This window comes from Neolamprologus brichardi, chromosome 12, assembly GCF_056152115.1.
Source record: "Neolamprologus brichardi isolate AB-2024 chromosome 12, ASM5615211v1, whole genome shotgun sequence".
Classification (NCBI taxonomy): Eukaryota; Metazoa; Chordata; class Actinopteri; order Cichliformes; family Cichlidae; genus Neolamprologus; species Neolamprologus brichardi.
The window spans coordinates 27,358,638-27,372,069 of record NC_142115.1 but is presented as its reverse complement, the minus strand read 5'-3'; the positions used below and the strand labels follow the sequence as shown (position 1 = coordinate 27,372,069).

Sequence of the window (13,432 nt, the reverse complement as noted above, 5' to 3'; positions counted from 1 at the left end):
AAATTGACTTTTTATAATGCTAGTTTTTCTGAATCATCATTTGAATGCACTGGTTAACCACAATAAAGAGATGCAATAAAGAGAAGAAGTCGCACCTGTAGACAGCATCTTTAATTACCTGACATCACAAAGGTCCTACTGTACTTGTACATGACACTGTGGCACTGTGGAGTCAGCATGCTCACAGATACTAAAGAAAAAGTTTGTTTGATGTGTCTTTCTTCACGGTTGTGCAAATACTCATTTTTGTAATCTGATCAGCAAACATAATCTTCCAAAACAAAAATAAAAAAACAAGAGAAACATTTAAATATCCCAAATTCCAATGACGCTTACTAACCATTTTTTTAAGTGATTAACATTGAAATTTCTTAAACAAATATTGAGCACTGGTCCTATTCCATCACATGGTGGAGCACAGATTAGACCAACACAATGCATTAGATATAATTATTAACTTTACATGTATATACATATACACTGGTTTTCTTCAGTGGTATATCAGGTGCAGGTATCTACAGTGCCTTTATTTCAGGCACATATAATACATAATCATAAAACTGTAGTGCAAGCTAATTCCACATGACATATCTGATGACAAACATGCTTTAGTTCATGTCTTTTTTTTTTCACTGTGATTTTTTTTCTCCATCCAGTGCTATAAAAACTCTGAGGAAACAGCAGGTTTTTCCATATGTGAGTGTATATACTGTATGTTATTGTTAAAGTTAGTATCCATGTAGTTTGTCAATTTCTCTGAGCCTCTTCGTTCCTTGTGGCTTTTGTCCGCTGATCAAAGCACAATCAGCATGTCTGTTGAGCCACCGAGGACAAAAAAGTCATCCAAGAATGTCTCCTTTGACATGAGGCAGTTTTTGTAATCCAGAAACAGTCACAAGATACCATTAAAAGAGTTTGGCGAGAAATAGAAAAACCTCTAGTCCCTGCATCTTCACAGGAGCTACATTATGTATCAGGGTGTCTTACGTTATTGTGGAGTCTGCGGCATTGGGTGGGGTGCATGACTTTGCTCTGTTTGTATGTGAGTTGTGCTAATGAAGGAAAACAGCTGAGGACGTCCAGATTCTTATATCACATTTTCAAACAGCTGCATGGAGTTCATGATGTTCTCGTCCTGCAAAAAAACGATAAAGATAAAACATCTGTCAGCAAATTCAGAAGGAAACAAATGTTTTAGGTCAAAGTTTCAGATATAACAAATGGCCATGGGGGCACTGTTTATAGCCAAAAGAACTGAGTCATTATCAGCAACTGCGAATATAAATCTTCCACCATGTCATGTTTCTTTATAGGGGCACAGATTAGAGACTGAGCTTGTTTTTACCAATCTCTACTAGACAACTAATTTCAGTTTTTTGATGTCCTTGATAGAGAAGAAGACTGAATGCAGTCAATTGAGGCAATGCTGTAAAGAAGAGTGATGTGAGACACTGATAAAGTCATGCAGAAAATACACAAAATGAAATCTAGGGTGTACTTAGAGCCCTAGAAAAACATTCTTTTTCACCAAACGTTATATTCAATGACACTTGAACTGGTGTTTGAGACCACTAACTAAGGAAAAAGATTTACTGAGGTCATCAATCAAGTCAAGCATTCTCATTGCTTTTTTCAACCTAGAAGCTAAATCCATCTATTACACACAGCCTGTAGGGGGAAAGCAGCAGCAGTCAGTCTATTGTTTGTGTTAATTCAAAGTTCTCAGATTGTAATTCTTTTGCGCCTTAGTGTTATCTGTATTTTTTTTTTTTTTTAAATTGTGTGTAAATAAAGCATGCTACAGTACATCTACAGTTTGAGTAAAATAACTGGAACGCTCTCTGCTCGTTACGTAGATGCACTGGCTTGAATTTTCCATTTTTATCTCTGTTGATTGAAGCATGTTAAAACAGCTGCAGAGCTGCATCAGAGGCACTGACCAATATTTGAGTTTGGGGTAAACAGCACACACAGATGGTCTCAAAATAAATAATGACTAATGATCTAAAAACCCAGTGTTTTACACCAATCAAAACACAAGATAAGTTAGTGTACATACTTTGACCTCAACTACTTGTGAAGTCAGTAAGAAAACTGACATCCACGAAACTGCGCATACAATCTAAAGCAAATTTTGTGGTAAAATAGTTAAGAAACGGGGTCAAAAGTCAATTACTTGCCTCATTACATGTTTTAGTTTACTTGCTGGTACTGAGTGCCAACACTCAAAACTACCCTTTATCGGGAGATAATGACTTTCACTGTTGCCCAGTTAACAATTTACAGCTTTTGGAGGTGTGTTTTAAAATGTCTTTCTTTTCCAGTACAGAGATGTCTTCCTGGTAAGGCCCACTGACTTTACTGTAACTGTGTTTATGTCAAGGTTGTCTAGCAGACATAAAAAATCTGAAAATGTAGCCTGCCCAAATAACTAGATGATGAGTAAACACTGTTTTAGTGTTTGTTAACATTGTGTAGATACTGACTGTGACGAATTAAACACCAGGAGCTTAATATAGCAAAATACAGAGGAAGTGATTTCCTTCAGAGAATGTTCATGATTAAGGATATTAGTTTATAAACATTTTTCAACCAAAATAGTGTACTGATATGAGGAACATCTGATTCTGGTTATTAACTGCAGAGATATCTTTGAGGATGTGAAGCTGGGTTTTTATCACTGACTTTTCTAAGTTCATGAATTAGGTATTAAAAAAGGAAATTAGGTGAAATCAGGTCTCTTTTCCTTACAGTACTGACTGTGAGAAAGAAGTGGAGACACATATAGAAGTACACAGGATTAAAGGTGATTCAAAAATAAAAACGCTATAATTAGTAAAGGTAAAGTCCGCATATAAATACAGAACATGATCATTACAGACTAGAAAGTGTGATATTCCTCCAAAAATAACATGTCAGGGTTTACAATATGTGTGAAGGGAGATAATACTAGTCAGTGTGAGTGATGTCATGCTGTAGCTGACATTGAACCAAGAACCTTGATCTACTGCAATACTGTAATTGTGATTTACACTGACTGGTGTGTGGGACAAAAAAGTGTGCGTCACCTTCTGACAGGTCTCAATGAACTCTTCAATAGTCACTACACCATCTCTGTTCCTGTCCATTTTCTGAAAAAACAGAAAAAATAAGTAGAGAAAGCAGACATTAGTGAGACAATATTTAGGATATTTAACTCTTAAGAGACCAAAATGAATAAGTAGGGTCATTTCCAACCAAATTATATTTTACAAAGGAACACTTTTCATAAATGGCTCTGTTTGTGTTTGTCATACCTAGACGTTTTTCTTTATCTATGACAGATATTCTAAGATGCTCTAATATAGTTATGTATGGCTTACAATAGCTTTTATGGAAAAGGGAGTCAACCTGAGCCATCACCAGTCTTTTCATCATAACTTTGGGCATTAGTCATCTGCCTCAAGGCTAAATCTTACTACCCTAAGTCTGTTATCCATGGCTTACTGAAAAACTACAATCTAGAAATTATATTTAATTGTGTGGATTCAGAACCTGAAAGAACTTGTCGACATGTTCAGAGGGTGCTTCATCCCGCACGCAAGGGTAGGTATACCGCCCCATCATGTCATAGATGGACTTCATAATTGCCAGCATTTCCTGAAGAGAAGCAGAGAAGGAAAGGGAGTGGATATAATTCACATTTTACCTAAAACGGCCAACTGTTTCAGTGTTTTGTTTACCTACTATGGATTTTAAAATGTACAAACTCTATATTATATGATTAAAACAGAAATTTAATTTAGTTGTCCCATCTTGGCCGTTTTTAATAAAAACAAAAAAAAAGCCAGTCTCTGAGAAAGATGAGATTGTATCAGGGCGGATAGATAGAGACAGACAGCCCTTGAGGCTAAATGTCTACATATGTCTATTTAGCTTGAAACTGCCAAAGGCACAATCATCATTCAGGTCACCCATACCATGGAAAACCAGTATAAGAGCTCTCCGTTAAATGTCTGCGACTGGTGTAGTTTCTCAAAGTGAAGCCAATCAACATGTTATTCTCTACAAATACAAACAGGCATATCTGCCCCAAGAAATGGGCTTAATATGCTTATTAACACCTTAATAAGCAGTTAATAAGCATTATAAAAACGCTTATTAACTGTTTAAATAGGACATAATAGTTATTACTAACAAAAATATATAATTCTGCCTGGTTTAAGGCTCCTGATCAGTATCTAGACCCAGAATCTAGATTGAGAAGGTGAGCTGGTGAGTGTTTTTTTTAAATAACATTTATCTTCTTGTAAAGCACTTAAGTGTACACATATGTACAGTGTACACATATGAAAGCAGTTATTAGTTGCTTCTACTTCATGTCAGTTTAAACAGTTTTGGATGTAACAAAGGTGACAGAATATGAGATTTGTCTTTGTTTTGTTGTCAAAAAAATTACACATCTTACACGCATGCACACGCGCACGCATGCACGCACACACGCACACACACACATATACCTCTTTGGTGATGTAACCATCCTTATTAATGTCGTAAAGGTTAAAAGCCCAGTTGAGCTTCTCGGTGACCGAACCTCTGAGCAACACTGACAGGCCGATGACGAAGTCCTCAAAACGGATTGAACCGTTTCTGTCCATGTCAAATGCGTTGAACAGGAAGTGAGCGTAGGTGGTTGCATCTGTAGATGAAAGAAGACGCGGATTTAATGTAGTGCTTTTAACAAAGCACCCAAAAACAGCAAAGAAGAGGGAGTCATTATCTTAGGGAAGAGGCTTGAACCTCATAGATGTTCTGTTTTGATTTTTTTAATTACTCTAATAGATTATGAGTTGCATATCTTGTGATATTATTATAGTTGTGGTCAGAAGTTTACAAGCACCACTGGTATGAAAGTAATGATAATTTTGGGCTTTTAATGATTTCTTTGAACTGTTCTTGTCCAGAGTGGAAAGATTGTGCAGCGTTTAATTTATTTTGGATTTAATGCACAAAGGGTCAAATATTTGGTAGAGTTCATTTAAATTGTTTGGTTTCCTGGCGCAGACCCAGCTTTCAAACATTGTTAACAAATTTTCATGATTGAAGTTGGAACTTTGGAAAGGCTGTTCCAGAGGTTAGCCTGCAGTTTCAATTCTAAAACTAGTTTTTGTGTGTGTTTTGATGCGTCCTGTTGCAACACTGTTGGCGACAGTGGGAAGGAAAACCTCCTTTTTAACAGGAAGAACCCTCCAACAGGGGTAAGGGGAGGGACACATAACACTCTTCCAAAAATGCCTCATGTCATTGTACCCAAATAGATCAATTTTTGTGTCACTTTTCCCCAGAAGGCTTTGACTTGTCTGTGTAGTCAACACCCTTTTAGTCCATGGCGATGCAAAACATATTTAGCCAATAAAGCTGGTGTTTCACTGGTTTCCAGTTCATAGCAGGCTTGAGCACTGATGGCTCCTGGGTTGCTCCTGAGCATCCAAAGCAGCTTCCTCTCATCTGAAGGTGGCAGTCTGGGTATTCTTCCAGACTTTGGCATACTGGACTTTTCAGTTTCAGATTAATTCTGACACACTGTGTATTTTTTAATACTATTAATTTATTTTAATAGGGCAGCATTAAAGCATGATTAACTGAATTTTAACTTAATATTGCAGCATGTGGCTCTTGTAGCCACATACTTTTACTTCTCATACTAAATGCTTTTAACTCATTCCCCCTTGGACACCTACTGGGGTAACCCTTGTTTCTCTTTCCTGAATGGAGGCATATTTCAGGCCTACTTCAGGAACAAAATAATTGGGTGTGCATCTTGTTTAAAACTTGTTTAACCTTCTAGGACCTGGCATCCAAATCTGTGGACATCACATTTTGGGTTGTCTAGACCTTTTCTCTACAAGGGCCTAATATCCACTTACGAGGACATTATACTGCCACTGCTCTATCAAAATTTAAAACAAATGTCCTCATATGTGGATCTGATTTTTCTCAAAAAAAAAAAAAAAAAATCAGGTAATTTTGTTTTTACATTCATCAGGTCCCAATCAGCCCAAATAGCAAAGAGAAATTAAAAATGCATGCCATGAAAGAGTTTGGGTCTTAGGAGGTCAAAGTTATGAAATATAAATCAGGTGTGGAAAAATATGATCCTCGGTCCCTCACTAAAAAGGACAGAAAAAGAGGAGATTGTTTTAATGTCTAACCTCCTTGGGGAAAGAACTGAGAATAGATGGACTTGAATGTCTCCTCATCAACCAGTCCGCTGGGACACTCCTGCTCAAGGGAGGAGGAAAAAGGAGATATACATGTTAGAATAATAATTCAGCTCTATATAAAGCATAGTAATAATAGCAAAGCAATTAGGCTGGTCTCAGCAGAAGCAGCAGCTAGACGCACGTTCTTGAAGCCTCGATACAGAGACTGAAGCTCCTTCCTGGTGAACTTGGTCTGAGCCTGCAGCTGGTCCAGCCCCTCTGGCTGGTGACGCACAGTCGACAGCTCCAAATCACTGTCGCTGCTATCTGTGGGAGGAAGAGAGACAGAGAGAAAGGGATGGATAGACAGACAGAAAGGAGGAAAAGTAAAGAAGGGGAGAAGGAGAGAGAAGTGATGAAGGGAGGGAAGGATGGAGAGAAAAAAGAGGGAGGATGGGGCAGACATTGAGTGAGAGGATGCAGGTCAACATTCGGAGATGGGGTGTGGGTGGGTTCACACATTCAACAGGAGGAGGCATAAGAGGAAAATGTTCGAAGTTCAAAAGAGAGAATTATCAAAAAACTGTGGAGGAGGAAAAGGCAGGCGAACAAGGGAGTAAAATAAGAGGAGGAGGTACTTTCTTTATGGTGGACATGTCACCAAACTTGAAGGGTCAATTTATGAGAATTCAATCAATGCATCCCACATGGCCCCATCAGAATCAGCTGATATTGTTGGTCAATAATGTATGAGTAGTTTCTGAGCTACAGGCCCTTGAAATATATAAAAGGAAGGTTGAAATTTATCACTTTTTTATATTGCCTTGTTTAAACATAGTTAAAAACTACAACCAATCAGGTAATCAGGTTCAAGCATTTAAAAAGGAAAGGCCATTAAAAAGCACTGAATTCCAGCCAATCCCTATGTACTTCAAGGGCCTGTAACTTGGAAAGTATATTTATAGTATAAAGGTAAAAGTTTGCATGCCTTCATTAAACATAAAAAAGTTATTGTAGAACAAAAATCAGCCTATCCTGAAGGTAGACGTGTGGGAAATGTTTCAAATCTGGCTGACTTTATATGGAGCGACTTTCAAAACAAAAGCCACCACAGAAAACCTAAGTTTGATCATTTAGATTAAAGACACTTTCTTACTCAAATTAAGTGTCGTGACATTGGTTACCATTGCACACTAAGAGAAAGCACTGCACAGCTGGGCAAAAAGAAAACACTTTTAAAAAAGGAGGGAAGTTTTCTCCGTTTGGTTGGACTCATGTTGTTACATACTCACCATCTTTAGACAGAAAGAACAGAGGTGGAGGAGGTGGACGGGTGTCGACACCGAGATGGAGTGAAAGAGCGTAAATGGAGAACAGTGGGAGAGTGACAGTAAGAGGAAGAAAAAAACAAAAAACAAAAAGAAAACATGTCAAGTCAGATCGGACGCTGTGTGGTTTACACGATGGGTCCAAAGGAGAGGACTCATGTCATATTCGGATAAAACACCCAGCAGAGCGGGGAAATATGATACACTGTGAAACATAAACCCAAACCACAGAGAAGGGGATTAAAGCTGGAAGGTGATCCGCTCTTCAACATTTCTTTACAGTTCGTTTATTCTTGCACAATGTGAGAAGAAGATGGCTTCTGACCTCGTCTGTATGGGTGCAGCTGTCAAAGACGGTCATGCTCTTGTAACCCAGTTATATCAGAAAAGGCACCCGGTAGGATGAAATACTTTCTCGAAAGTCCACACATTTTGCTTTTTCCCTCTAAATTTCCAGACTGTTCAATGCATTTTTGCAACATTTCTGCAAAAAAGTTTAATTTGCCTGCTAAAGATTATAATCTAAAATGAATCTAACCTGCACATTTTTAATAATTTCAAATTCTATTAAAGAAAATAACTCTCATATGATCCCATCAGAGCATGATTATTCTGTATCTCCTGCAAGATACAGAATAATACAGAATAACCAAGAAAAACTATTGGTGACAAGAGTTCTGCAGGTCAGCATTTCGTTTGTGGAAATAAAAACCTGATTCATTATGAGCCATAAACATTCAGAGTTACGCCTTACTGCAATCTAAAACATGGGGTGATGGTAAGTATTCCTACAGAAAGCACAGGTCTGTATATCAACCTTTTCGTTGTAACAAAAAGGCATTTTTACTCTACCCACAATCCTAAATTGAAACAGTGGCGTCTGATTGGCGGAGGCATCTGTTACCATGGAAATGTTAAACCCAGGGCTCAAAACTTCAGAAAATTCAGACACACAGAACACAATCTACAAAACACACTGAAAACTATTATAAGACATTAAGAATGAAAATGGCAGACTTCACTTTGCTGGGATTTGCAATGCATTATGTAATAATGTAAAGTGTTAGGCATAATTTTAGAAAACTATCTTAATCGTTGATTTCCCTTTGGATAAAGGTAAATCAGTTTTTATTCTTTGTTTTACTCCTCGTTTATTTCTTTTAGAGAGGTTTTATGCAGTCAAAAATCCTGTGCCCAAAATGCTTTACTTTTACCTCTAATTTAATTACATGTGAATGTTCCATGTATAGTTTGTAACATAAATAAAAGATAAAATGTCACATTTAATGGAATCTGGTGAAATAAAATTGACTTGATTGGTAAAGATTCAATTTATAAGCACATTTTCCTTAATGATTTATTATCTGAATAAATAAACCTTTGAATTATATATATCAGCTGTATTTAACTCAAAATTATTGCTTCATTGAGGGTGAAGAATAATGTTTTTGAGGGTGCTTAAACGTGTTAATGTCCACTAAAGTCTTTAACTGGCCTAAGTAATAGCTGATCTTTCACGTACTCCCCTGGCTGGAGAAGTACCCTGGGGGTACTTGTACTGGTACTGGGGAATCATTGCTCTAACAGAAGTGATTTGTGTAGCTACCGTACTATACACACTCTGAGGTACTGGGAAAGTCTAGGTTTTTTTTAAACGTGTCACGTTAATGTCACTAACTGTCACATAAAGACGAGCCAAACTGCTGCACTGGTATTACCATGATAGTTAATTCCCCTTTTACTGCCCCAGTGCTGCAAATACTCACCAGACCACCAAATATGTATTCATGCCAAACTGAAATCAAACTATTTACTCCTGTTTGAAATGAGTATTTCAGGAATCAGTGATACACTGTGTATTTCTATAATTGCCATTTTTAAAAGATTTACATATTTAAAGCTTTGGGTTAAAAGAATATACATGTGAGCAATTATTACCAGAGGTTGATAGGGACTGACTGTCAACTCACATCAATTATTCAGTTAACAAGCTTTAAAATGATGCCTGTGTAAAACCAAGCCAAAAAAAAAGTCTTTATTGTTTACACCATCTGTGGTTGTCTCATGCCTCTTACAGCTATGTCTTCTTCTCTCTTGATAATCTACACGTATCCAGATTGGGTCAAACACATTCACAACATTCACAAATTGCTCCGTGTCTTTCCTCCTCCTCACTTCCCCTCTCCTGTGGCATCTCACCGGTCTCAGTGATGTCGATCAGGCCCAGCAGGTGCATCAGTTTGAGGAACATGATCACCAGGCAGACGATGCCAACTGTCTGGAGTCCCTCCGTCTCCCATCTTACACTCATCTTCCCCTCTTCTTCTATCTTGTCTTCTCTTGTTCTTTTCCTTGCTTATTACCCCTCTATTTCGACATCACTGGACTCTCTATAGACACCTGTTTTAATCCATCTGCCTCTCACAGTCTCACTCTTCTCCACTGCCTTTTCCTGTCTCTGAAACAGTGTCAGTCACTCATCACTCTTTTTATGTCACATTTTTTTCTTGATGATTCTTTATTTAGCTCTCCCCCTCTGCCTTTTTAATTGACTGCCTGGTTTTTTTTGTGTGTTTTTTTTTACCCCGGTGATCTGTCGTGCTCCAATGAATGTTACAGGATTTTTTCCACAATTAAAAGCAGGGTGTGATGGTCCAACTCCCTCATGAACGTCAAATGCATCAGATGAGAGTAAAAAATCCCCCTCAAAAATCTGGATCACCACGTTAATCCAAAGGAAATCCAATCACATGAAGAGGAAGCTCAAATATTCTCACACCACATAGATTAGGTTTTTGGCAAAAAGCTGAAGCTGGCTTGGGATTTCTCCAATAAATATTATTCCTGCCGTCAGTGATAACAACAATAAAAAAAAGTTATCCAAAATTCTCAAGGAGGTGCATCAGGAAAATCCACCACAGAACAAATGACTGATGCTGTGCAGCTTCCTCCTCTATAGCCTCCCTCCATATCACACCTTATTCTCTGCTAATTAACCTCTGAACTCCTGAGGAAGCAGAGAAAGTTGCATTTCTCCCATTTCCATCAAAACAACCTCAACACGAGACCGGAAAATACATCAAATCAGTGCAGGACGGCTTTAAATAGGCATGGCTGACAAAGATTAGAATGATTTCTGCTAAATGTGACAAGCGGAAAAATAATTTGCCTTTAAGGACACAGAGAGGGTGGTGACAAAGGTCAACAGGTGTCCTGAATCTCATTTTCCCAGTCAGCTCCGTGATCCACTTTCTAATTGTTCCCCCGTCTCTCTTGGGATCTGCAGCACAGATTTAATGCCTCAGTGGAGTCCTGTCACACAGTCATTCTCATGTAATAAAGAAAAACAGTGAGAGAAGGCTCCCTCAGGCCCTGTGACACTTGTTCAAAGCTCATTTTACTGTCTGCCTCCCTCTAGTGGAGACTAAAGAGACAACATGCACAAAGTGCATGATGTAATATGAGGATGTAACTCCATAGCAGACTAAGAAATTGTTTTTCTCTCCATTCACAGTTATGTCCATGCAGACCTTCTATAATTTCCTACTCATTCAATTTGAAACTTTAACAATAAAAGCCAGCGATAAATCATAGGTAACAGAGTCTACCATTAGTGGATTGTATTAACTCCTAAGACCATAAAATGCAGCTTCTTAAGCATATTGCTCTAAATAAACAGCATTAAACAACTGAAAGTGACAAACATCTCACATCATTTGTTTTTCAGATCCTGGAGGATGGAGCCATTAAAATAAGAAAATAATAATTAAAAATGACAGCTCTTACATTAAGCACATACGGGGCTGATTGATGATGCTGGAGGTGACCAGGATGGACAAGATTAGAAATAAGTGCATCAGAGGAACAGCTCAGGTTGAGCAGTTTGGACATGTGCAGAGGAGGCAAAGTGAATATACCGGAGAAAGGATGTTAAAGATGGAGCTGCAGGGAGGAGGAGAAGTTGAAGACCACAGAGAAATCTCATGGATGTAATGATGGAGGATCCGTAAAGGGAAGATATGGCAGAGGAGGACGCTAGAGACAGATCTGCTGTGGTCTGATAGTTCCCTCAACTCATTCGCACTTTTATAATATTGCTGCTCAAATTCACGGCAGGCTAAAATGACCTTTAAGCCACTGGGAAATGTTTTGGTGCTTCCACTTGCCAGTCCACTACTGCCTGCTATTTTGATTTTATTGATTCACAGTTCAAAGAAATCTTGTCATCTTTTACTGTGCCTTAGTGTAGCCCCTCAGCTCATCAGTGATCTGAAACAAACAGCATTAAAGCTCCTCTCACTTTTAGTTGATTGCCTTCTGATTGGCTGCCCCTTGCAAACAGAAGGTGGGCTGATATTATAGAAGTTTCAAGAGTAGAAAAAAGTGTCAAAGCTAAAGTCTAAACCCCGAGCTTTCCTTTCAGAGGAATTAATTGCACATATGCTGAACTTATTTGAAACTTTGGCCATATTAGATAAAACAAGAAGAAGCACAGTAGGTCCTGTTTAACTGAAAGCATTTTCTAAATGCACCAGCTTTGGGAAATTGATGATATGAATCATAAATTCTGAGTAATTTATTAAATTGATCTAAAGGGCTTCTAAGAAACATGAAAATGAGCAAAGAAACCAGAGATGAACAGAGTGAAATACTCACTTCCTCCTTATCTTTTCTTACCGTACACTGACGCCACTTGTCACTTAAAATATCCAACACAAACCGCCAGTAAAACACCAGATACTGGTATCAGAAAGCCCCGAAATAGGGCTCATACATCTCTAAAGCCAAGGCTACCTCTGCCATCGATTTCATCCCAAAATAGGTCCAACCTGGACTGATCCCAAAAATCGACATCAGAGAGCACCGGCCTGAAAGGTCAGTGGTTTGGTTTTAGATCACATCACTTAACTGAACTATAAGCACACACACATTTACACAAACACACACAACAAGTGCCAATGAGTGAATATTTTTCGTAGGGTGAAATCAAAGGAGCTTTTGTTGAGTGCTGATGATATAAATAATTCATCAAATAGGCCACGGCATCTTCTGATTAATAAGCGACCACTAATGTATTGCTGATGCTAAATGTGGAAATGTGCTAGTTGTCAAAACATCCATAGTACCCGTCTTTGTTGCTGCTGATGGAATCAACACACTCTTGGAGCTAGAAGATCTTTACCACCTCATACCACAATACCTGTATTCACTTTAGATTTAACTTCCTTTAGCATCACACTTAGATTTTGATTTATTGAGCTCTTGACTTTCCATTTAAAACACAAACACAGTAGCATGAATGTAAATGACAGAAAAAAACTCACATCACTTATATATCTGGAAGAAGTCATATATCTATATCTATATACAGTGGGGCAAAAAAGTATTTAGTCAGCCACCGATTGTGCAAGTTCCCCCACGTAAAATGATGACAGAGGTCAGTAATTTGCACCAGAGGTACACTTCAACTGTGAGAGACAGAATGTGAAAAAAAAAAATCCATGAATTCACATGGTAAGATTTGTAAAGAATTTATTCGTAAATCAGGGTGGAAAATAAGTATTTGGTCACCTCAAACAAGGAAAATCCCTGGCTCTCACAGACCTGTAACGTCTTCTGTAAGAAGCTTTTCTGTCCCCCACTCGTTACCTGTATGAATGGCACCTGTTTGACCTCATCATCTGTATAAAAGACACCTGTCCACAGCCTCAACCAGTCAGACTCCAAACTCCGCCATGGCCAAGACCAAAGAGCTGGGAAGAGTGAATCTACAATAGGCAAGCAGCTTGGTGTGAAAAAATCAACTGTGGGAGCAATCATCAGAAAATGGAAGACATACAAGACCACTGATAATCTCCCTCGATCTGGGGCTCCACGCAAGATCTCATCCCGTGGGGTCAAAATGATCATGAGAACGGTGAG

The 13,432-nt window shown here is 38.3% G+C and overlaps 1 protein-coding gene across 4 annotated transcripts in view; it reads right to left on the bottom strand.

Moving 5' to 3' along the window:
- Positions 1–96: 96 nt before the first annotated feature.
- Positions 97–13,432, bottom strand: part of kcnip3a (Kv channel interacting protein 3a, calsenilin) — a 65,272-nt gene continuing 51,936 nt past the window's right edge. For 3 of the 4 annotated variants that reach the window (XM_006789918.2, XM_087849247.1, XM_006789921.3), the window contains 6 exons: positions 6,385–6,509; positions 6,192–6,261; positions 4,500–4,678; positions 3,535–3,639; positions 3,069–3,131; positions 97–1,135 (listed from right to left, as the gene is read on the bottom strand). In XM_006789918.2, coding sequence (XP_006789981.1) covers positions 1,088–1,135; positions 3,069–3,131; positions 3,535–3,639; positions 4,500–4,678; positions 6,192–6,261; positions 6,385–6,509 — 590 coding nt within the window. In that variant the 3' untranslated portion in view covers positions 97–1,087. Of the gene's footprint in view, positions 1,136–3,068; positions 3,132–3,534; positions 3,640–4,499; positions 4,679–6,191; positions 6,262–6,384; positions 7,478–13,432 lie in introns of all 4 variants that reach the window. The other variant, XM_087849246.1, reaches the window with a different exon arrangement.